General features: G+C 44.7%; 2 protein-coding genes and 1 long non-coding RNA gene across 3 annotated transcripts; all 3 read left to right on the top strand.

Moving 5' to 3' along the window:
* The first annotated feature begins 7,027 nt into the window (after positions 1–7,027).
* Positions 7,028–11,417, top strand: LOC127341793 (DNA-dependent metalloprotease WSS1). The gene is made up of 5 exons (XM_051367724.2): positions 7,028–7,253; positions 7,357–7,552; positions 8,534–9,064; positions 9,894–10,106; positions 11,073–11,417. Exons 1-4 carry the CDS (start codon positions 7,096–7,098, stop codon positions 10,080–10,082), a joined length of 1,074 nt encoding a protein of 357 aa, XP_051223684.1. The 5' UTR covers positions 7,028–7,095; the 3' UTR covers positions 10,083–10,106; positions 11,073–11,417.
* A 1,386-nt stretch (positions 11,418–12,803) lies between these two features.
* LOC127341794 (uncharacterized) lies at positions 12,804–16,147 on the top strand. The gene is made up of 2 exons (XR_007875913.1): positions 12,804–13,011; positions 15,832–16,147. It is a non-coding gene; the product is annotated as an uncharacterized lncRNA (long non-coding RNA).
* Positions 16,148–21,557: 5,410 nt separating this feature from the next.
* LOC127341792 (beta-glucuronosyltransferase GlcAT14B) lies at positions 21,558–24,686 on the top strand. Its single transcript, XM_051367723.2, has 3 exons — positions 21,558–22,945; positions 23,142–23,217; positions 23,842–24,686. Exons 1-3 carry the CDS (start codon positions 22,246–22,248, stop codon positions 24,485–24,487), a joined length of 1,422 nt encoding a protein of 473 aa, XP_051223683.1. The 5' UTR covers positions 21,558–22,245; the 3' UTR covers positions 24,488–24,686.
* Positions 24,687–24,910: the final 224 nt, after the last annotated feature.

Raw genomic sequence — 24,910 nt, forward strand, 5'->3', positions numbered from 1 at the left:
GTTTTCTTCTCTTTCCCACCTAGCATGCAATTCAGCCATTAATCTAATATTTTCATTAATTCGAACTTGGATGGCGTTTTCTGTAGCAAATGAATTAATATCTTTATCTTCATTAGGCGTAACTTTCAATTTTAAAAGATCAACATCAGAGGCAAGACTATCAACCTTAGAAGCAAGAATATCAATTTTATCAAGCTTTTCTTCAACAGAATTGTTAAAAGCAGTTTGTGTACTAATAAATTCTTTAAGCATGGCTTCAAGACCAGGGGGTACACTCCTATTATTGTTGTAAGAATTACCATAACCATTACCATTATTAGAAGGATATGGCCTATAGTTGTTACCAGAATTAATCCTATAAGCATTGTTGTTGAAATTATTACTTTTAATAAAGTTCACATCAACATGTTCTTCTTGGGCAACCAATGAAGCTAAAGGAACATTATTTGGATCAACATTAGATCTACCATTCACAAGCATAGACATAATAGCATCAATCTTATCACTCAAGGAAGAGGTTTCTTCAACAGAATTTACCTTCTTACCTTGTGGAGCCCTTTCAGTGTGCCATTCAGAGTAGTTGATCATCATATTATCAAGGAGCTTTGTTGCCGCCCCCAAAGTGATGGACATAAAAGTACCTCCAGCAGCTGAATCCAATAGGTTCCGCAAAGAAAAATTCAATCCTGCATAAAAGGTTTGGATGATCATCCAAGTAGTTAGTCCATGGGTAGGGCAATTCTTCACCAAAGATTTCATTCTTTCCCATGCTTGGGCAACATGCTCATTATCCAATTGCTTAAAATTCATTATGCTACTTCTCAAAGATATAATTTTAGCAGGAGGATAATATCTACCAATGAAAGCATCCTTACATTTAGTCCATGAATCAATACTATTCTTAGGCAAAGATAGCAATCAATCTTTAGCTCTTCCTCTTAAGGAGAAAGGAAATAATTTCAATTTTATAATGTCACCATCTACATCCTTATACTTTTGCATTTCACAAAGTTCAACAAAATTATTAAGATGGGCAGCAGCATCATCTAACTAACAATTTAAAATTGCTCTCTCATAACAAGATTTAGTAAAGCAGGTTTAATTTCATAGAATTCTGCTGTAGTAGCAGGTGGAGCAATAGGTGTGCATAGGAAATCATTATTATTTGTGCTAGTGAAGTCACACAACTTAGTATTCTCAGGAGTACCCATTTTAGCAGTAATAAAAACAAGTAAAGCAAACTAAATTAAGTAGAGTAAATGCAAGTAACTATTTTTTTGTGTTTTTGATATAAGAAGCAAACAAGACAAATGAAATAAAGTAAAGCAACTAATTTTTTTTTTGTGTTTTTGATATAGAGAAAGCAAACAAAGCAGAAAATAAAATAAAGTAAAGCAAGACAAAAACAAAGTAAAGAGATTGGATGTGAGAGACTCCCCTTGCAGCGTGTCTTGATCTCCCCGGCAACGGCGCCAGAAAAATCCTTGCTGTTGGCGTGGTAGTTAACACACGTCCGTTGGGAACCCCAAGAGGAAGGTGTGATGCGTACAACAGCGAGTTTTCCCTCAGTATGAAACCAAGGTTATCGAACCAGTAGGAGTCAAGGAACACGTGAAGGTTGTTGGTGACGGAGTGTAGTGCGGCGCAATACCAGGGATTCCGGCGCCAACGTGGAACCTGCACAACACAATCACAATACTTTGCCCCAACTTAACAGTGAGGTTGTCAATCTCACCGGCTTGCTGTAAACAAAGGATTAAACGTATGGTGTGGAAAATGATGTTTGTTTGCGAAGAACAGTAAAGAACAGAGTTTGCAGTAGATTGTATTTCAGATGTAAAAGAATGGACCGGGGTCCACAGTTCACTAGTGGTGTCTCTCCCATAAGATAAATAGCATGTTGGGTGAACAAATTACAGTTGGGCAATTGACAAATAGAGAGGGCATAACAATGCACATACATATCACGATGACTACTATGAGATTTAATCAGGGCATTACGACAAAGTACATAGACCGCTATCCAGCATGCATCTATGCCTAAAAAGTCCACCTTCAGGTTAGCATCCGCACCCCTTCCAGTATTAAGTTGCAAACAACAGACAATTGCATTAAGTATGGTGCGTAATGTAATCAACACAAATATCCTTAGACAAAGCACTGATGTTTTATCCCTAGTGGCAACATCACATCCACAACCTTAGAACTTTCTGTCACTGTCCCAGATTCAATGGAGGCATGAACCCACTATCGAGCATAAATACTCCCTCTTGGAGTTACAAGTATCAACTTGGCCAGAGCCTCTACTAGCAACGGAGAGCATGGAAGAACATAAACAACACATATATAATAGATTGATAATCAACTTGACATAGTATTCCATATTCATCGGATCCCAACAAACACAACATGTAGCATTACAAATAGATGATCTTGATCATGATAGGCAGCTCACAAGATCTAACATGATAGCACAATGAGGAGAAGACAACCATCTAGCTACTGCTATGGACCCATAGTCTAGGGGTGAACTACTCACACATCAATCCGGAGGCGATCATGGTGATGAAGAGTCCTCCGGGAGATGATTCCCCTCTCCGGTAGGGTGCCGGAGGCGATCTCCTGAATCCCCCGATATGGGATTGGCGGTGGCGGCGTCTCTGGAAGGTTTTCCGTATCGTGGCTCTCGGTACAGGGGTTTTCGCGACGAAGGCTATAAGTAGGCGGAAGGGTAGGGTTGGAGGCGGCGCGAGGGGCCCACACCATAGGGCGGCGCAGGCCCCACCAGGCCGTGCGGCCCTGTGGTGTCGGCGCCTCGTCGCCCCACTTCGTATCCCCTTCGGTCTTCTGAAAGCTCCGTGGAAAAATAAGACCCTGGGCGTTGATTTCGTCCAATTTCGAGAATATTTCCTTTGTAGGATTTCTGAAACCAAAAACAGCAGAAAACAGCATCTGGCTCTTCGGCATCTTGTCAATAGGTTAGTGCCGGAAAATGCATAATAATGACATAAAGTGTGTATAAAACATGTGAGTATCATCATAAAAGTAGCATGAAACATAAGAAATTATAGATACGTTTGAGACGTATCACACATTCACTATCACCATGAACCGAGTCACCCCGCGCCTACTTTTTCATCTGCAGAAACTCGTTTATTTACTATTAGCTGTTTACTTTTTATGACTTTTACTTTATTGCACTATCAATACTCAAAACTATTATCAATCACACTCACCGCTTTCCATTTCAATTATTGCAGTCAATTCACCTAAGACTTGTGACACCTTGGGTGCGACAGAAAAACCACTGCTAAACATCCTCCTACGCTCCTTGTTGGGATACGATATAAAAACTGGAAATAATACTTCCGCGAAAATATACACGAATGGCCCTGTTGTTCTTGCAGGCCATCACCAGGGCTCAACGTTTCACTTGACTGCTCTATCTAAACATATGGTGGCACAAATATAACTTCACTAAACAAGTTAATAGTAATGCAACTTCTATGTAGTGTTTGATAGATAAAAGCCATTGTAGAGATAATCAATAGTATTTGTTTCATACAATAATAATAATTGTACAAGGACAAGAAGTATTCAGAATTATTTTCCGGTCATAGTTTGGCTGCTATCACTTTCTCAACAAAAAACATATGGCAAAAGATAATAGTCACTAACCATGCTTAGAGAGAAATTCTTGAAAGCTTCAATATTCAATCAATCACGCAAATCAATGATTAGAATGATTTGACATGAATGATCTTGGCATAATTCTTGACTTTTCTTCGCCCTTATGAAAGGACACATATGTCGCCTAGAGGGGGTCAATAGGCGGTTTAAAACTTATATGGTTATGATTATGCGGAATAAAATTAGCGTTTAATTTGTCAGGCACAAAACCTATATAACTAGGGTTCACCTATGTGCACCAACAACTAATGCTAAGCAATACAAGCAACTATGTGATGGCAAGATACATAACTTCATGTTGTGGCAACATTTATTTCGTCCAATTCCAAAAATATTTCCTGTACAACTTTTCTGAAATATAAAACAGTAGAAAACAGGGAACTGACACTGTGGCATCTTGTCAATAGGTTAGTGCCGGAAAATATATAAAAGTGCAACGAAGTGTAAACAAAACATACATAAATTGGTGTAAAACAAGCATGGAGTATCAAAAATTATAGATACGTTTGCAACATACCTGTCGTTGCCTAATCGACGGTACCTCGGAGGAGGGATCCTCACGAGGGGGAGAAGAAGTAGGGGCCATAGGGCGGAGTGCACACGGGACGGTGGTACGCGAGTTACCCAGCTTCGGAACACCTGCGCGATGACAGGGCCTACTGCTGCTTGTCTGGAATTATCTGGGCGCTTTCGCGTTGTTACAATGAGTTGTCATTGTGCCTCTAGGGCTCCCGGGATCCGGCTTATAAAGGCGCATTGATCTAGGGTTTACATGGAGAGTCCTAGCCGGATTACAGACAGCCTAGCTACGGTACTACATCTTGCCGTGCACGTCACGGATCCGCCTTCCATATACATCGTACTGGATCCGGGTTCCTCATGGGCCTCCACAGATCCGGGTGACTCCTATGTCGGTACGGATCCGGCCATCGATCCTGGACTGGACTTCTTCCTTCATGATCAACAGCAACTGGGCCGCCCGATGGGCCACATGCCTCATCACCGTCCGTGGGCCACCCGGACTTGCCGGATCTAGGCACTGTCGATGGTACACCCATGAAGTATACCCACAACAATACCAGTCCACAGTTCACTATAGGTGTCTCTCCATAAAGATAAATAATATGTTAGGTGAACAAATTACAGCTGTGCAATTGACAGAATAAAAACCATACATGACAAGATGATTACTATGAAATTCATTCGGGCATTACAACATTATACATAAACCGTAATCCAACTGCGTCTATGACTAATAATCCACCTTCTGGTCATCGTCCGAACCCCTTCCAGTATTAAGTTGCAAGCAACAGATTATCGCATTAAACAATGTGTGTAAAGTAAACAATAGAATTATCCTTAGACAAAACATTGTTGCTTTCTCCCTAATAGCAACAACACATTTACAATCTTAGAAGTTATTGTCACTCTTCCAGAAAACTAGAGGCATGAACCACTATCAAGCATAAATACTCCCTCTTGGAGGCACATGCATTTACTTGGCCAGAGTATCTACTAACAACGGAGAGATGCAACATCATGAATAACACATGACAAGTATATAATCGATCTCAACATAGTATTCAATATTCATCGGATCCCAGCAAACACAACATGTAGCATTACATAAAGATGATCTTGATCATGATAGGCAGCTCACGTACAAGATCTAAACATGAAGCACAAATTGTAGAAGACAACCATCTAGCTACTGCTATGGACCCATAGTCCAGAGATGAACTACTCACACATCACTTCGGAGGTGGGCATGGCGATGTAGAGGCCTCCGGCGATGATCTTCCTTTTCGGCAGGGTGCCGGGAAGAGCTTCAGAACCCTTTCGAGCTAGGGTCGGCGATGGCGGCCGCGACAGAACATTTCGTGGATGGAGGCTCGGGTATTTAGGGTTTTCTCGAGATCGTGAATAAATAGGCGGAAGGGTGAGGTTGGTGGACGCCAGGGGGGGCCACACCACCCCTTGGTGTGGGCCACACCCTGGCCGCGCCAAGGCCTAGTGTGGCCACCCTGTGACGCCACTTCGTCTCTTCTCCGGACTTCGTCTTCGTTACGGTAAAATAAGATCTTCGGCTTTTGTTTCGTCCAATTCCGAGAATATTTCCTGTACAACTTTTCTGAAATATAAAATAGTAGAAAACAGAGAACTGACATTGTGGCATCTTGTCAATAGGTTAGTGCCGGAAAATGTATAAAAGTACAACGAAGTGTAAACAAAACATGTATAAACTGGTGTAAAACAAGCATGGAGCATCAGAAATTATAGATACGTTTGCAACGTATCAACAACCTAGTGATCTTTGTAGTGTTTTTGGGGCCTCCAATTAAGTTGTGGAGATCTCTCAAGTGTGAGGTCTTTGTGGCAATTTCTTGGGAGCCTCCAATTAAGTTATGGAGATTGCCCTAAGCTTTGGGCATGTTTGTGACCACCCTCAAAGTCCCTTAGTGGATCAAGGACTCCCCTTAGGGTGGGAAGGCTCGGGGAGAATACGGCGAGGCCTTCATGGTGTCAGGAGTCCTTTGTTCTCCACACCGCTCAAACGGAGAGTAGCACTCGCAAGAGCGTGAACTTCATGATATATCGTCGTTTCCGTGTGCCTCAGTTACTTCTATACCCGAGCTCTTTACTTTTACACTTTACTTTGTGATAGCTTTCGAGCTTGAATTTATATATCTTGCTATCACATAGTTACTTGTCTTGCTTAGCATTAGTTGTTGTTGCATATAGATGAACCGTAGTGGGCTAGTGGCCAACCTTGCTCCGATGGGCGGCCGACGTTGCTATGATGGGTGGCCGGCCTTGCTACAAGGGACGGCCGGTCTTGCTACTTTTGTCCACCGATGTTGCTACATGGCGGTGTTGGTGTTGCTACAATCGCACGATCGCGTTCCTGCCAACGGCATCCTCTTCTGCTACCATCGCGGCCGTGAGTTGGTGCAAATCCTCCACCGCCGCTGGCCACCTCCGAAACCCTGCCACCGCTACTCCAACGGCCGGTCACCGACGAGCTCGTAGGAACTAGGTGTTGCGCGCGTTGTCGGGGATGCCGCCATGGTGCTACAAGCCAGAGCTGCAAGCGGTTGTTGCCTCCATCGTGATGGTGCCGGCTCTCTCAGCCACCGCCTCGTTGTGAGAAAGGAGTTCTGACCGACGGCGCCACCGTGGCCCGCCGCGGTGTGACAATGAAGTTGTGAAGGGTGTTGTGCCTAAGTGGAGAAGATTATTTTTGTGTGGAGGAGTAACAACAGCCTGTCGCTTGTTTAATCACACGGTACCGATTGACTTCATCGGACGGCTAGCGACCCGGGGCATTGTGCCTTTTGATCCCGGGGCACGCTCAGCGTTCCCCAATTGAAATCGAGCGGCGTCGGCCGGCGGCCGGCGGCGGCGATGGAGGTGGGCGACCTGCGCAAGGTATGGGAGATCCGCGCCCTCAAGAGAAAGCCCGACGAGCCCTCCGCTCGCGCCATCCTCGACCGCATCGCCAAGCAGGTCCAGCCCATCATGCGCCGCCGCAAGTGGCGCGTCAAGGTCCTCTCCGAGTTCTCGTGAGCGCGCCACCAGCCCCTAACCCTAGTCTCCGTATCCTCGTCCCCCCTTATCTCTCCCGTTTGTGCTGCCGGCGGCGTCATTTTTCGATTGCTGTACCAGGCCGAAGAACCCCAGGCTGCTGGGTCTCAACGTCAACAGGGGCGTCGAGGTGAAGCTGCGGCTGCGGCCCAACGGCCGTGACCACGAATTCATACCCTACGAGAGGGTGCTCGACACCATGCTCCACGAGCTCGCCCACATCGCGCGCGGCCCTCACGATGCGCAGTTTTACAAGCTATGGGACGAACTCCGCAAGGTCTGTATCCCTACGTCGATGACGGTGCGCTTTTATTGGTGCTCGAAAATTTGATGTTTCCACCGGATAGACTCTGCTGCTTGTGTGCACTGCGGTATACAACGCGATAATTGTACATAATCTCTTGCAAGTAAGCACGTTTCATGAAGTCCAATTGATTTTGGTTTTAACGGCATTCAACTCAGGATTAGTAATTTCATTGGACGATTTACTCCTGCGATAGTTAAAAATTGATATGGATGGAAGTACAGAACTGATCTTCACCGCCTGTGACCGAGAGGTCCCAGGTTCGAGTCGCGGTCTCCTCACATTGCACTTCGTGAGGGTAAGGCTTGCCACTAACACCTTCCCCAGATCCCGCACAATGCGGGAGCTCTCAGCACTGGGTACGTCCTTTTAAAAATAAAGGAAGGGCGGGCCTGGTGCAGCGGTAGAGCCTCACCGCCTGTGACCGAGAGGTCCCAGGTTCGAGTCGCGGTCTCCTCACATTGCACTTTGTGAGGGTAAGGCTTGCCACTAACACCTTCCCCAGACCCCGCACAGTGCGGGAGCTCTCAGCACTGGGTTGGGTACGTCCTTTATTGTCTGCTACAAACTGAATTAGTCATAGCAGAGGTATGTAATTTTGTAGCCCCTCTGTTTATTTGTTCCGAGTATCACAAGTTTTGCTGAGCGTCACCATAACAATATTTTTTAAAGGACGTGGTTAAATCAATATTTTTAGTTTAGAATTATAAGTGGTTGGTTATATAGAGGATCTGTAACAATCAAGCGCTGGGGCTACAATAAATTTCTTGCATGGAAATGCTGCTAATACAAATAACACAAATAGTTTCGATAATCTCTTGAGTAAATTGTTCAAGTTGAGCTATTCTAGCTTTTCGTTCTTTGCAGTTATTGTCTGCTTGCCCAGTTGAAATGTACCTAGTTTTTTTCTTCTTTACCACCAGAAGCTTATGCTGCTCATGGATAATAATTCAGGAATGTGAAGAACTTGTTTCAAAGGGTATCACTGGGCCAGGACAAGGGTTTGATGGTGCAGGCAGGCGATTAGGTGGGTTTTCTATACATCCACCTCCACCGTCTCTCCGGCAAGCTACACTAAGTGCAGCACAGAAACGGGCAAGGAATGGAGCTCTATTGCCATCTGGTCCAAGAAAGCTGGGTGGAAATAATGATATCATGAGTGCGTTGAGTCCAGTACAAGCTGCTGCTATGGCTGCTGAAAGAAGAATGCAAGATGACTTGTGGTGTGGATCGCATGACCAATCTGGCATTGATGATTCAGAAGATGTTGCTATTCTTGAGCAAGCACCTAACCTCACAGCAAGGGATAGAAAACACACGAAAGCCGGAAAAAACACAAAGGTTGTGTTTTCGAGCAGTTCTGCAGAGTGCAGCACTTCATCTGGACCTCAAGTTGCAGCACCAGGGGATTCCTCTTCTTGTAGGACTACTGATGCGGCCATCAGTTCTCTGTGGGAGTGTAGTGCTTGCACTCTTCTAAATCAGGTATATTGACTGGCTCACTTTTGTTTTGTAACACTACATGAAGTTCCTCACTTCCTTCACACCGTTTGTCACACAAAACTAAAAGTCTTGATGAGTAGTTCTTCTGCTAGGCAGAGGTTTCAAAATGCAAATTATCTTTTGTATTCTTCGTGGTGCTTCACACTGGATGACTTTCTTTACGATCTTATATCACTGTGAGTCTGTGACAAAGACTATGGGTATGAGGTCCAACGAGCATGGTTTGTATGCAAATGATCCACACTCTAATAGTGAGCACATATCTAATTGGTGCTTGTGGAGCAGAGTAGGGTTATGCAAACGTTAGTGAACACCTAATATTTTGGAGTTTAATTGGGAACCACATATGGTATACCTAGGATGAATTGGATTGCTCATTCATGCCTACCTAGTAGTAGGTTTCTTGACAAGTAATCTCCTTACAATATTCTGAAGCTATATCGCGCAAGTTTATCTCCAACTTTAGTCATCGGCAAGATTTGACTATAGATTAGACTGTTTTAAAAGTGTAAATAAACTTCCTTTACTATTCTGATAAAACTCACAAATGATTCTATGTATTCTCCATGCAAAGTGGCATAATTTCTTTTCTTGCCTTGCTGTATCGGTATTAATATTCTTAGGTTTGTTTGCACATTTCTCCTTGTGATGTGAGTTACATATCCCCTGTTCTTGTTTGTGTACATTATCTCAAATTTTCCATTTTGAAACATATGTTCACTTTCTAAAATAAAAGCAACCGCATGTCTACTTGTGTTCTAATTACCGACATTTCCCTCTCTTTAATACATTTTAATCTTGACTTTTGTAGCCTCTGGCACCAATATGTGAAGTTTGTGGGACAGCGAAACCTAAAATTGCAAAAGCCAAGTACACAACTTGGTCCTGTAAATTCTGTACTCTAGAGAACAGCGTTGAGCTTCAGAAATGTTTGGCATGTGATCAATGGAGATACTCATATGGACCACCTGTAGCCACATATGGTCCAAGCTATGATTGACATTCAGTGAAAGCTACAATAATGGTAAGTTTATGCTGTGCTAGTTGTTCTACAAAGTTCCCTCTTTTGTGAGGCATGTTAACTCTGGTATGAACAACACAGAGAAATCGCTTGTTTCTAGAAATAGCAGCATAGCAGTTCAGTCACCTGATTAATGCAGTAGTACAATGTGTGCTATGCTCAGCAGAGAAGTGACTTATTTTGCTCGCAACTGTGAAGTAGTTTTGTCTTCTGCCTCAGGAAATCATATGAGAGAGCTGCACAGAGCGATTCCTTGATATATAGATCTTAAACCACTACTTTCTGCATTTGTGATTAAGCTGTTTAACTCAATAGCTAAATGTTGTGCACAGCATGGCAGGTGGAATGGTATATATGTCTGCAAAGCTGATGGACAAATCTAGTGCCGCAAACAGTTTTGGCAAATGGTCATTTTCTGCATTCATTTTTGCTGTAATATGATAATATATAGAGCACTTGGTCCAAATGTTGCTCAAATGCTTGTATCTACATGGGATGGCGATACAATCTGGACCAGTTTTTGTTCTTGTTTTGCTTAAAAAGGTTAATCCCGGAGGTGCCGCAGTTATATACTTATAAATTGGCAGGACGCAAGTTCGTAGGATTTATAGGGCTTTTAGTGACCGATTGTTTGAAGAATGATATAAGCCATATAGTTTCTTGAGAAAAGTTCCAGAATATAAGGTTCATTGCGTTGCCCCACTTGTATGGACAATATTTTTACGGATTATAGTTCTCAATTTTTTTTATGGATTTGATTAGGTTTACTTATCTTATGCAAAGTCCTCTATTAGCTCACAACAATTGACTAGGGTTAATGCTAGCCAAACATTGTGTATTTTTTCCTAAATATGCATTCTTTAATTTCCGTGCCAAAAACTATATGGCTTATATTTAGGAACGGAGGGAGTATGTTGTGATCTATCTTAGTAGTTGACCTCTGACAGGGATTTTCTTTGGTTTTTGCAGGATCACGCTTTTGCTCAGGCACCTGCTGCAATGTCTATAAATTGTCTTATTAGCAGCTGTTACTTATGTTACCACTGCATGTCAAGTCTACTGAGTTGCAGAAAAGAACATCAAGCTTTAGCTTGGTACTCCATCCATGTATCCAAGACCTATTAATGCAAGATCAGTATGACTTGTAAACCTGGATGGAGGAAGTAGCCTTACTACAATCTAGAGTATTCTGTTTGCGGGGCTCCCAATTTCTTTTTGGGAGCATTGATTCATGGGCAGTGGGTAGTTTGTCACCATGTATGTTTTGGCATCTTTCACTTGTCTAACTGGCTTTTGTGCAAGAATGCCGCCATATACCTTTTGTGCAATGCTGACCCCAGGCACACAGTTGATGTCATCGTTGTGGTCATGAAATCTAATTTAGATCATGCATATGGTTTGCTGGTGAATTATGCTGGTTTTCATGAGCTTGGGATTGACCGTTGCAAAAAATAATGTTTTTTAATAATTTTCTCCTCTTTCTGGTTGAATAATGTTTTGGTACATCATCATATTTGGCTTAGCTATTATTTAGCCTGTTAGAAGCTTAGTGAATAATGTTGCCTGAATTTTCTCTTATACCATAAAATAGCAGCTTTCATTAGTGAAAGCACCAATCCTTCTTGGAAAATGCAGATATACATTTAACCCTGTTGCCTTAGCTTGTACTGGTTCCTGAGGTGTTCCAGAATCGAGTTTAATTGGTGAACTTGCAGTTAGTGTTTCATGTAGAAGTAGAACTTATAAGGGAAATACATTTTTACAAAGATATAAGGTTGTTTATTCACTATGGGAAATTGCGATATCAGCTTCATTACTTTTTTTTGGGGGGTAAAGCTTCATTACTTCATTGAATGCCCAGCTTGTGGAAGTCCATTAAATCCATTCAGTGCCATTGAATGAGTCCAAAGCTCTAAAATATTCAACCAAATAACTCCATTCTCCTTCCATGCCATTATGTTTCAAGTTTTCTAGCCTATGTGCCATCACTGTGTCCATTTGGCCCCAATGGTATTTATTTGTTGATGCATGGAATACACTGGCAAAATAGTCATGTTGATGCCATAGAAGGAAGGAATTTTAAATCAGATGGCATGGAAGGATCAGGCACTTATTTGGGGCATATCATGGAACTGATAGTTATTATATTTGTTCATTCCCCATAAAACGATTATCTCTCCACTGATGAAATATAGTGTAGTTACTGTATTTTCCATAAAACCATGTCTGCCCAATACGTAGTTTTTGACAAGTCTGACCCTTTGACAAAACTAATGCTTCATCTAACCTCTCGGCAAAACTATTTCGAAATCTGACCCCTAGGTTCGGCACCATAGAGGATGGAGCCGAAGCTGTGCAGGTCGGCTCGAAGGGTTTTTTGCGCCGAACCACTTGGAGGCACTCCCTGCTGCAAAAGCGTAGTGCCGACCTGCACAAGTTCGGCTCCAACCTCTATGGCGCCGAACTCAGGGGTCAGATTCCGAAATAGTTTCACCAGGGTCAGATGAGACATTATTCAGTGAGTCAAATTTGTCAAAAATACGCCTTGGAAATTATATGGAAGTTAAGGGAGTAGTCTAAACAATGTTCATACATAAGCTAGTTGGACATATGTGATGAAGCCGAGTGAACAGTTGGTGTCATTCACCTGTTCTAAGTTTCACACAGGGATCTTCTTCCCCTACATCTAAATGGTGAGTTCATACTCTTTCATTGCCTATGGTTCATTGTCTGCTTTATTTGTATTTTGATAGTTTAATACTTCATTGAAGATGAAAAGTCGTATCATGAATCTTAATGCCGTCATTTGTGTTTCCCTAGGCAAGGTACTGCTGGTGGGAGGCAAAATCCTGAAAGGCGAACTCGAGAGTCAAGAGCAGTCCCTGCACCTGATGCGAACGCAGAGCAGGTATAACCACCACTTGACATCTTGCTGAATATGTAATCTTGTTCATCTTTTGCTTATTGAGGTATATGCTTGATCGCTTACTTGCTCGTCCTCCTGACCAAGCAGATCCTGTGTTAGGTTAGGAGCTTTTCTGCAGTTATTGCTTTTTGCTTGTAGCCTTGCCTATTTTTGATCTAGTGTTTGGTCGGAGGCCACCTTTGGTGGTGTATACTCCTGCATGTTCTTTGTCGTTTTCTTCTATACACAATGACATGCAGAAGAAAAAAAAGTATATTTAATTGCATTATTTATCTTTGATATTATATTTCCTGTCATCATAATCATCAATTTCGCTATATCATCTTCCTTCCATGTAAAAGTAAGTTACCCACTTTTCCTCACAGGCACATTAAGCCCTAAATATACCAATAAGCACGGCCATGCATTTTCATCTACATTTTTTGCAATCCCCTGAAATTTCAGTTTTAAAATGGCTAAAATTGTTTTCTGTTCAATTTCATAAAAGGCAAGCCCAAGCCAATACCAAGAGCAGGAGTGAGATGCATCCTTGCAAAGAAGACTATGCATCTTCTTTTTTTAAAGAGAATTTCGGCGCTTTATTGATTAATGAGCATCATTACGAAGTACTTCTGGAATGCACTCCGGGATTACAGAAAAAATATGAAAAAACTAAATGCTCACAACTATGAGCTAGTTTATGCGCCACAACATTCATCCTCCCACCGTAGTGCTTGACCGAACGGGAAAGAAACCCATTCATCAGAACCTTGATATCGCTCACCAGAATCCCAGCACTAGATCGACCTTGAGTTGGAGAATTGATCCGCTGGACCATCCAAAGGCAACCAGAAACTAAGATGATATCCTGAAAACCTCTATCAGCAACAACTCGCAAGGCATTCCTTATGGCTACTGCCTCCGCCTGTTCAGGTACTGGGCTCCCTGCATTCCTTCAGGGGCTGCAAGTTTGAAAGTGCCTTGGTGATCACGGAACACTGCATCCCAGCCCATTCTATTCTCGTTAGGCACAAGAGCTGCATCCACATTTACACTGACCTTGCCTACCGACGGTAAGCGAGAGAGGAATCACACCTTGTGGAAGAACTTGGCTTGTAACAATGCAGAACTATATTATCAACATAGGCTTGAATCTTCCCTACAACTCGTTCCGGGTGGAGCAGGACTTTATCATTTCTGGCATCATTCCATGTTTCCCAAATAAACCAACACGTGACTGCCAGAGTTGTGCCCTGATTCTCACTTGCCTTCCCCAGATAATCGAACAACCACTGCTTCATATTCGGCATTGACTTCCTGTTGATCTTAACCGGATATATTTCCTTGATTGTATACCATACTGCATGCGCAAAGGGACACAGCAGAAACAAGTGCTCAACTAGTTCAGACTTATTGCAGAAAACACACGCATCATCTGCTGGCATGTGTCTACGCTGAAGCTGAAAACCAGTGGGTAGACAGTCATGTGCCATCTTGTTCGGAGCTTGTACTGACCAGATCGATTTCCACTCCTTAGCCTGACCTGCACCATCAGAGTTGCTTCCACGTCCAGCAGTAGCCCGTCTGGAGAAGAAAGCATTGGTACGTGCAAGGTTATAAGCTGACCTGACAGTATACATACCAAATTTGGCTGGGGGCCATGAAGCAAAATCATCTCCTCCGTGCCTGCTTATTGGAATTTTTAGGCCTCTGGGAAATGATGTTGGATCTTGCCCACATCCCATGTACTTCCATCAACAGTCACCAGACACCGAACCCTAGCTCCATCAGGTAATCCGTTCAGTGTAGTAAAGGTACCCGGTTGAAAACCTGGGATCCAGTTATCAGCCAAAACTCCGTTCTCCAGTGCCTACTCCCTGTCTGGGTCCGTGCATCAGCAGCTCGTGGCCAAACAGAATGGGGCACCAAGTGAATGTCGAGGTCCTTGGTTTCGTGGCAGAGACGAAATCTGAGTCTGGGAAATGCCGGCCCCTCAGAACTCTCGCACACAGTGATGACGGGTCAGTGATCAGACGCCAAGCTTGTTTGCCCAACAGCCAACATAGCTTGGTTGAAAAGAACAAAAACACGAAAGCCCATACCACCGAGGTTTTTTGGAGCTGAAAGCCACTCCCATGATCGCCAGTTCATTTTCTTCCTTCCGTCCTCAAAACCCCTCTAGTGGTTGGCAATAAGACTCTGCATCTGGGTTTCAATGGAACCACCCATATCAAACACATGTTACTGAATCTTTTGAAGACTCCGAACGCGTGTTCCCAGCGAGAACCTTTTCATTCTGGGCCTTTAGTTAATCACCCATCAAAACCTGGACCACACAAAATTAGCGAACTTCATGTACGTGGTGTAGTAGACCTGCAGAACTTCCCTGTGGTTTTGTCAGCAAGATCGAATACACGTCCGGGTGATAGCAACGGGACATTAGTTACTCAAGCTGAAGTATTCGCTCATGGGCGGAGGCTGTCTGAATCTTTTTTTATAAAGGGATATAATATATTAATACCAAGAAGATATCGAACACACCCAGACTCTGTCAGTAGTAGCGGAAAGTACGATCAAGCATTTCACCAGATAGATGACAAGACCAGCAGGGTGGATGGAGCCACTGTAAGTAGTTCCAAACTTGAATTGCAAAAGGGCATAAACCTTTCTGATGCCATCCATTTCCTTCATCTGTTGCACTTTCATTAACGAAGTCAGCTGTTAGTTTTGATAAATCAAAGGTGTTCCGGGTTGTGAGAAATGTCAGTAATCGGACTTGATTACACTTCTTGCACGAAAAACTAACTAATCACTTGACAACAGGGCTATGGTTCCAAAGGCAACAAGAAGATATGAGGAGGGCCCACATAGTGTCAAGTTTTCCGGCGAACCCAGGCGGAGAAGTCCCGAGTGAGGAGGGCCCACATGCACGATGGAGAAGGTCATCACGAGTGGCGTGCGCCTTGGGGTTAAACTAGCCTTTGTGTTATTTTCTGGAGAGGAAAGTTGAATGATCCAGTAAACGTGAGTTTACTCTTCTTTGGAGATGGCAAGTTAGCATGGGTTTACCTGGACAGCGATGGGTGTGTTAAAGTGCGGCTGTTTTTCAAAAAAGTTGTGGGAAAGAACTCACAGAGAAGTTGAGTCATTTGGATTTTAGGACAGATGGCATGAAAATCCGAAGAATGCACGCGTGTGTGTGCATCCAGGTGCTTCTCTCTAACTTTCATCAGCCTACTGACTTATTGATCCAATGATCCAATGTACGTATGGTGTGACCACTCTACGAAATTAATCAGATTGCTTCCCTGCTGATCGAGTTGATGGTATGTCGCCGTCTCCCCTGCTGATCGCATCTTCCCTTCCCATGCGAGTATGCGACAGCAACATGTAAGGATCAACCACCAGCACCTCCGTGGCAAAGCCAGCACGTAGCACGTGAACAAATCATGTTTAGCTTCCTCGACGGTGCACGCATGGGTACAGTGTTGTGCCATGCGCTCCTTGTAGGTGAAGATCAACATTGTTGACTAGAATTCGACATAATTTAGTTCTGTGTGCACGAGAAGATATCATCTTGTATTTGGGGACCCAGCGACATTGTTGTGCCGTTGATCAATTCACTAGTTGAATAGATCTAGCCGACTTTGGGACACCAGTTTTATATTGTACCTTCATACTTAACCAACAAAAACAATATTTTTGACGATCGAGGCCTTTAAGGTGCTTTTCCTTTCTAGAATGAAAAGATAGAGAAATCACTTTTGTTCTTTCACAAAATGTTACTGTATTCAGCAATATTTACGTACTATCAGTGTAAAGCCAACATTCTGGCATCTGAATATTTTTGAATGCATTTCTGCAGCTGAACGTTGTTGGAGTGGAGTCCTGCGGTTCTGTTGTTCGACGATCCGGTTCATATTAATTGACTCTAATATGGATGTATCTAGACATATTTTAGTTCTAGATACATCCATATTGAAGTCAATTAATATTAATCGGAGGGTTAATTAATACTACAGTAGTACACTGCTGTTCAAGATTTTTAGACAGTTGCGTAGTACTTTTCCTATATAACAGATAAACAGTCGCAGCAAGCAACATGTGTTATTGAAGTCCTGCAGCTCACGGTTTTGATCACAGTTAGGAAATATTCAGAATTCACCGTTGAAATCGCTGAGGGAATGCACCCAGCGTTGTGACTCTACCAGACCGGTTCGTCAAAGAGAAGAAAACGACCACTAGTAAAATAGAAACAACACCACAGGTACTCTCGGCGAAATTGTATTTGCTGATTATACTTCATGTGATTCTTATATACAGGTTTTCATTGGATTAGTTCAGTTTCGCATAGAAAAATTATTACTTTTAGACTTGGTCCGCTGCTATCCATCATGCACATATGTATGCATGCGTGGCGAAGGCCCTTTTACTCCGTCAAAGTTAAAAAAATCGGTAATTAGTCTCACATTGTTGGGCGTGTAGAGCCTTTTTTTTGCGAATAGGACACTGGCATTAAAAGAAAGCACTTCAAGAAAAACGAAAATTATGATATCTTTGAGAAGCCCTTCATCTTCAACCTCTAGACCGTGTCGACGACGCGCCGTCGCTGCCGCTCCTTCCTGAGTCTGCTTGATGTTGTTGGTTGCGGACGGAAAGTCGCTAAACAAGTCAAGAAGACCACATCCATTCCGAAGATTAAGAAGAAGGATGAACTGCCGCTGAAGCTCCTTGACGATCCTAAGACCTCCCACAGCCAGACGAAAACCTCGAAGACCCGACACCACTCCCACAAGCCTCTCGATGTTGCCGCCGAGATGGGGTTGAAGCCGGAAGACCTTATTGCACGAGGCAACGCCACCAACACCTGAGCGCCGCCCCTACAAACTTTGACCCTAAAAACGGAGAATGGACCCCACAAAACACGGGGGTGGAGACCTCCCGCCGATGAGGGCTGCGATCCACCACACCCCCATGGCCCGAAGGCCACAGAGGCGGGGCAGATCAGCAGCGGCGCCGGCAGGAGGCGAGGAAAACCTAGATCGCTTGAGAGCCTCACGTACCGGTGTGTAGGGCCTCTTTATGAGAGCTGCTCTTCTACCATTCACTACTACCTTGTGCGGTTACACAGACATCTGCGCACCTGTAGAAACGTAAGAGAGGAAGAGTTGGGAGAGACCTTGCACGTATAATGACGTGGGGTTCTGGGGTTTATATTATTCTCAAGTACAATTAAGCTTAAGTTACAAAGAGGTTATAATACCTAATATATGTGCAATCTACCCTAAAATATGTACACGCTAACCACCCCTCCCTCCCGCCACTGTCGTACGCTGAGACTAGACCGAAAGTTGAAAAAGAGCTGACTCGGTAATCCCTTCGTCATGATGTCCGTAAACTAAAGAGAGGTGGGTACATGCAACACCTGGATTTCATCAAGATACACCTTCTCGCGAACAAAGTGAATGTCAATCTTGATGTGTTCGGTGCAGCGATGCTGGACTGAGTTATATGGCGGACACATTGTCGCAGTAGACAAGTGTTTTGGAGCAGAGTGGTCGATGGAGTTCCTAAAGAAGCCGACAAAGGAAACAACACTAAGCAACAACGTGAGCAACAACACGGTACTCAGCTTTGGCACTGGAGCGGGAACCAGTGGTATGTTTCTTGGAGGACCAAGAGATGAAACTATCACCGACAATAGCCAGAAGTAGAGCGTGAGTGTCTGGAGTCCGGGCAGCCAGCCTAATCAACGTCAAAATAAGCCATCAAGGTGGCCTATGAAGATGCACGAAGATGAAGACCAAACTCCATTGTACCATACATATTGAAGAACTCGCTTGACGAAGCAAGATGAGACATCCGAGGAGCATGCATACGAAGGCATATCTGTTGCACTGCATAAGATATATCGCGCTAGAGTGAGATATTGAAGAGCTCCAGCAAAACTCCTATATTCATAGCATTAGAATAGGAAGCATATTTATGTACTCCCTTTGTTCCATGAAGGTTATCCAAGATTTGTCCAAATTTTGATAAATCTCAGACAACCTTCATGAAATGGAGGAAGTACAACATATCTTACAAGAGATCAGAAAAAGAAAAAAAAAGGTGGCCAGGGTGATTTAGATAAAAAAATTACACTTTTGGTGGACGCTAGCTGGCGTTCTGCACAAAACTGACCCAGACATGTAACAAATTCATAAAATGAAGTTCCGACGAAATTATTTCACTCATCTAACCCTTTCAGTAGCGCCTATGCCAAAGGCGCTATGCTCAACGTGTAGCGCCTCTCCCGAAGAAGCCACACAAGTTACCATTGCATAGTGTAGGGCCTAAGACAAAGGCGCTACACTACTCTTTATATATTGTGCATGTCTGGAATTAATAGAAAACTATGGTAGCTCAGTTAGATAAAGTCTTTGCTGCGAATCCTAGGTCTTAAGTTCAAACACCCACATTATCTGGATTTAGATTTATTTTTAAGAATTGTGCTAGACATTGTAGTATGTTCCAAATATGGAACCCAACCTCTAATTGTTTTGTATATTTTCTTTATCATATTTTTCCCTCGAAATGAAAATGTCTATGTACTGAAAATTGTTCTGAATATGATTCCAATGGAATGCTATGAATCCAATGGAATGCTACTTGCAAGTTTTATAAGCTGAACCAGTGAGAGTACCCGTAAGATCGTTTCGAAAACATAATGCTTTGTTTCACAACTACTTACAGAAATCTAGCAATAAAAACATCTAAAGATGGAGTCACGCGGAGTATAAATTAGGGCTGCAATGCCGCAACAGTAACATACAGTAGCAGGCATTAATTGAGATAACTTCCGTTCTAGCTCAAGTCCCACCGCTCCAAGTGCTTGTCAAATTCATCTTCCCGTACACTGTGGCTTATCACTTGTACTTGGTAGTACTACATGGAAAACTGCTAACTCGTCTTGGAAAGACAATCTTCCCTGACTCACTCTAGTATTATTAGACTAACCCTAGCGCAAGTAGATGGAAAAAAGTTGGGTTCAAGGAAAAAAAGATATGATAAAAAGTCTAAAAAATAATACGAGGCTGGGTTCCATGTTTTGGAACATACTACAATGTCTAGCATAATTCTTGAAATAAATATAAAATCAAATGGTGTGGGAACTTGAACTTAAAACCTAGGGATTCAGCAGCGAAGGCTTCGTCAAGCTGAGCTAATATACTGCTCTATCAGCTACAAACAGACACTATATATAAAGAGTAGTGTAGAGCCTTTGTCTTAGGCGAACACTATGCACTATCAAGTCCGAAGCACATGCAGTACTTAAACAATATCTGGAACCCGCATGCCAGGCTGGCAACTTGTGCGACGTCTTTGGGAGAGACGCTACACTATTGAGAATAGCGCCTTCGGCACAGACGCTATTAGATAAGTAAAATAGTTCCGTCGGAAAGTTTATTTTGTGAATTTGTTACATATTTAGGTCAAAAAGCCACGCTAGGCTAGCTCTTGGTGATAAAAGCCAAGTCTAGCCTGACGACTCTGAACAACATAGGCGAGAGCCTTTCGAGTCGTGCATACTGAAGAGCACGGGCGGATAGGCGTATCGCTGTGCAATGGCTTAAAACGAGAGCACGCCCTCCGCCACACGACCTAGCTCGTGTATGTGCGGACCGCACGACGTAGCAACCACCCCAACTCGAAAACAAGGATAATATGTGTATCGCTAGCAAGCAACAGGGAGCACATTAAACTAGCACGCGATCACACTGTGGATGGCATGGCAATCTGCGGCGTGACAGGCGTCAGCGGCGAGAGACATGTCGCTCGTCAGCTGCGCCACGTCTCCCGAACGCGACAGGATTGAAGTCTGGTTGGTTAGTACGCAGCCGGTGTATGTAGATCAATGAAGATTATCACAATCGTCCGATAGTGTTTCATTCACTCTGCTCACTCATTTTCTAGCTAGGTCCTGCTAGACTAGGACCCTGAACTAAATTCGTCCTCTATGCCTAAATGATGTGGATATATCTGAGTGTACCGAAATTCAGAAGATTCCACACCCTCCGATTCATAATAAATTCAGAAGATTTGTTACAAAGTCAATATGCGAAAATGATGTGGATATATCGGAGTGCACCGAAATTCAGAAGGTTCTACCCTCTTCGATCCACAATAAATTTTTGGAGTTAACACAACATTATGCTCCCTCTGTCCATAGTAACGTATCTAAAGATTAAAGAGTGTCTAGATATATCGAAATTTAGATAAACTTATAATATTATTTTATGTATAGAGTTGTACTAAACTCAAGGCACTTATTATAGATGGGAGAAACTAGTCAACATCGACTATTAGCTGAAACTGTAATTCTACTATGGAGACAGAGAAATCGTTGATGCGACAGATAACGAAGGCAGGAGAGCTATAGCATCGCGTTTGTCGGGGGAGCGTGTTGCGTACGGAGAAGAAAGGACGTAGCGGTGCCGGTGGAGGAGGGTCGAGGGGAGGTAACGGCCGTGTTCGCCGGGGCAACGCTGCCACTTAATTTGCCGGCCCGGCGCGCGCCACTCTGAATATGTTTATTCTCTCTCCCGCGCAACGCAACTCAACTAGCAGCATATATAGTGTCCACTCCTTTTGCGCCATCTCATGATTCTCATCATCCCGCAACCAATAACCGTTCGTCCCCGCAATACCTGCCCACACCTCTCCATCCATCCATCTCCTTAACTTCTCTCTGAGATCGATCGAGCTTTGCGAGTGATCGGAATCGATCACCGGCGTCCTATCCTCTCCCGTGCTAATTGATTGATCGATTGATTTCATCAACCTTTGGCGGGAGTCGCCATTGATCCGATCCTCCCCTGTTCCTTGCAGCTACTGGTCAACAGTTCGGATCTCCCTCGGTCCCTCCCCTCGTTCAGTTGCATCACCATCGCCTTTAATTCCACTCGTTTTCACCCTTTGATCCGATCAAAGGAGACGCCGTAGGAGGATTAACCTAATCCCGCGACCGAATTCCTTTTCTCCCTCTTGAGTCTTGACATCGGTCGCCTGACGTCGCCGACCTACTGCTTCCTTCCTTGTCCATCACAACAAAGATCTCTTCTCTTGGCACCCACCTTCCTATCCTCTCCTACATAGCGCGGGAGCCATGCGGACCCGGCACTAGCACCGGTTCGCGCCCGCCATCTTGTCTTGATATTCGGCAGTTGTGACAACAAACGACGATCAGCGACTAGCATGGGGGCCAACGGCCGCGCCGACTCGCCGTCCTCGACCAAGACGCCTCCACGCGGCGGCGCTGCCGGAGGCGAGCTCTACTCCCCGTCGGCCAAGTCCCCGCGCGCAGGCATCCTCTCGTCCCTGCTCCCGACCGGCCTCGCGGCGTCGCTGTTCGAAAGACGGTGGGCGATCTCGGGGGCGGTCACCGTCTTCCTCTTCATCGTCGCAACGCTCACCGTGACGTCCACCTCGTCATCGCCCGCCTCCTTCTTCTCCTTCTTCCCGTCCAGCGGCAGCGTCGAGCTCGTCCAGCATCAGCAGGCGGCCGCCAACGTGTCGTCGGCCCCGCGGCCGCCTCACCCCGGCGCCAACGTGCCGCGGCTGGCGTACCTCGTCTCGGGCTCCAAGGGCGACCTGGACCGGCTGTGGCGCGCGCTGCACGCGCTCTACCACCCGCGCAACCTCTACGTGGTGCACCTGGACCGCGAGGCGCCCGTGGGGGAGCGGCTGGAGCTGGCGCGGCGGGTGGCCAACAGCACCGTGTTCCGCCGCGTCGGCAACGTGGAGGTGATCCGGCGCGCCAACATGGTGACCTACCGCGGGCCGACCATGGTGGCCAACACGCTGCACGCCTGCGCCATGCTCCTCCGCCGCAGCCGCGACTGGGACTGGTTCATCAACCTCTCCGCCTCCGACTACCCGCTCATGACGCAGGACGGTACGTACCCCATACGCCGCCGACCAAGTACACTAATTAAAGCACTCCAAAGCTAATTGACCGATCGCTTCACGTACACGACGATGGATGGCCTTGGTTTTCTGCCTTAGCTTGACACGATTCGTCGTATCAGTCCAATTCTTTATGAAATCCGTTGACTAATCTAACTGCGGCGACACGATGATCCATGGAACAGATATCCTCCACGCATTCTCGGCGCTGCCGCGGAACGTCAACTTCATCGAGCACACCGGCTACCTCGGATGGAAGGAGTGAGTTCTCTATTCATACTAGTATACTGTGTGTTCTTACAGTAAAAAAAAGAAAAAAACTACTGTGTTCTCTTATTCCTCACCTCCGGGTCTCTCTCCTGTTGATTATAGTCAACTTAACTAAAAGTTCGAACTCATGAAAAGAGATTGGACAATATATTTATTTCAATATTTATCTAGGCTATTTTTAATCTTTACCGTGTGCATGGATATTTTTACCGTGGGTTAGATGTAGGCTGCAAAATCTATTTTTTAATAGTTTTGAACTTCAAATTTCTTGGCTCTTATATTATATATGAATTGATGTAATAACTAACTCAACCAAAAAATCTGAGGCCTAATTCAGCAACAAAGTGTATTCATAACTGAAGTATATCAATACCATAGTATTTTAGTGTACGGCAAAGCAATATTTCAGTTTTTCCTCCTTCCTCACATTTAGAGAAAAGAGGCTTAGACCTCCTTATTCTATACTTCAAAAAAATCACAGAATACTTCACTTTTAAAACCATACTATTCATCGAATCCAAACGTCTTGAAGTATTTAATACTTCATTAGTTTTAGAAATTGAAGTATTCATGACTAATAACGACGGTCATTAATATATCGATTTGTGAATGTAGGAGTCAGCGCGCGAAGCCACTGATCGTGGACCCGGGGCTATACTCCTCCCAGAAGCAGGACATCTTCTACGCTGGACCGACCCGGCGGGAGATGCCGACGGCGTTCAAGCTCTTCACGGGGTCGGCGTGGGTGGGGCTGTCGCGGGACTTCGCCGAGTACGTGGTGTGGGGGTGGGACAACCTCCCGCGCACCCTCCTCATGTACTACGCCAACTTCATCTCCTCCCCTGAGGGCTACTTCCAGACCGTGCTCTGCAACGCGCCCCGCTTCGTGCCCACCGTCGCCAACCACGACCTCCACCACATCCAGTGGGACACCCCGCCGCGCCAGCACCCGCACGCGCTCGGCCTCGCCGACATGGACCGCATGGTCCGCAGCGATGCGCCGTTCGCCCGCAAGTTCCCACGCGACGACCCCGTGCTTGATGCCATCGACGCCCACCTCCTGGGAGGCCGCGGCTGGAACGGCACGATGTTCGTGCGAGGAGGGTGGTGCGGCGAGGAAGGGGACTGTGTGGGTCATGTCGCTGCCACCGGCGGTGAGGACAGCTGGGTGCTCTGGCCGGGGCTGGGCGCCGAGAGGCTGCGGAGGCTCATGGACAGGATCGTCAGGTCGGAGGCCTTCCCCAACAGACAATGCAAGTAGCTAGTAGCTACGAGATCGGCTGGATGATGATCATGCGTGCAAGCTTAGCTAGGTTCGCAAGCGTCACGTACTGTGTGATGTGATCAGCTTTTTTTCCTTCGACGTTTGTACAAAATCATGCACAGAGTCGTATACATACATATACTCTTTATAAAAAATACATACAAATACCATAAGAAATGAGTCATGGCTTAATTTACAGTGAACTTTGTTCAGATTTCAAAAAAAAAAGGACAAATGAAACAAACAGTCTGGATGTGCGTTAGAGCATGCATCACTAGTAGAAAACGAGGATATTGTTCCGGTTCTGGAGGGTTTTTAGTCCCGGTTGCTCAATTAGAACTATTAAAACGGACTAAATCTCCCACCTTTAATCACGGTTGGGTTACAAACCGAGAGTAAAGGCTATCCAAGTGTTGGGGT

The sequence above is a fragment of the Lolium perenne genome, chromosome 3, assembly GCF_019359855.2.
Source record: "Lolium perenne isolate Kyuss_39 chromosome 3, Kyuss_2.0, whole genome shotgun sequence".
Classification (NCBI taxonomy): Eukaryota; Viridiplantae; Streptophyta; class Magnoliopsida; order Poales; family Poaceae; genus Lolium; species Lolium perenne.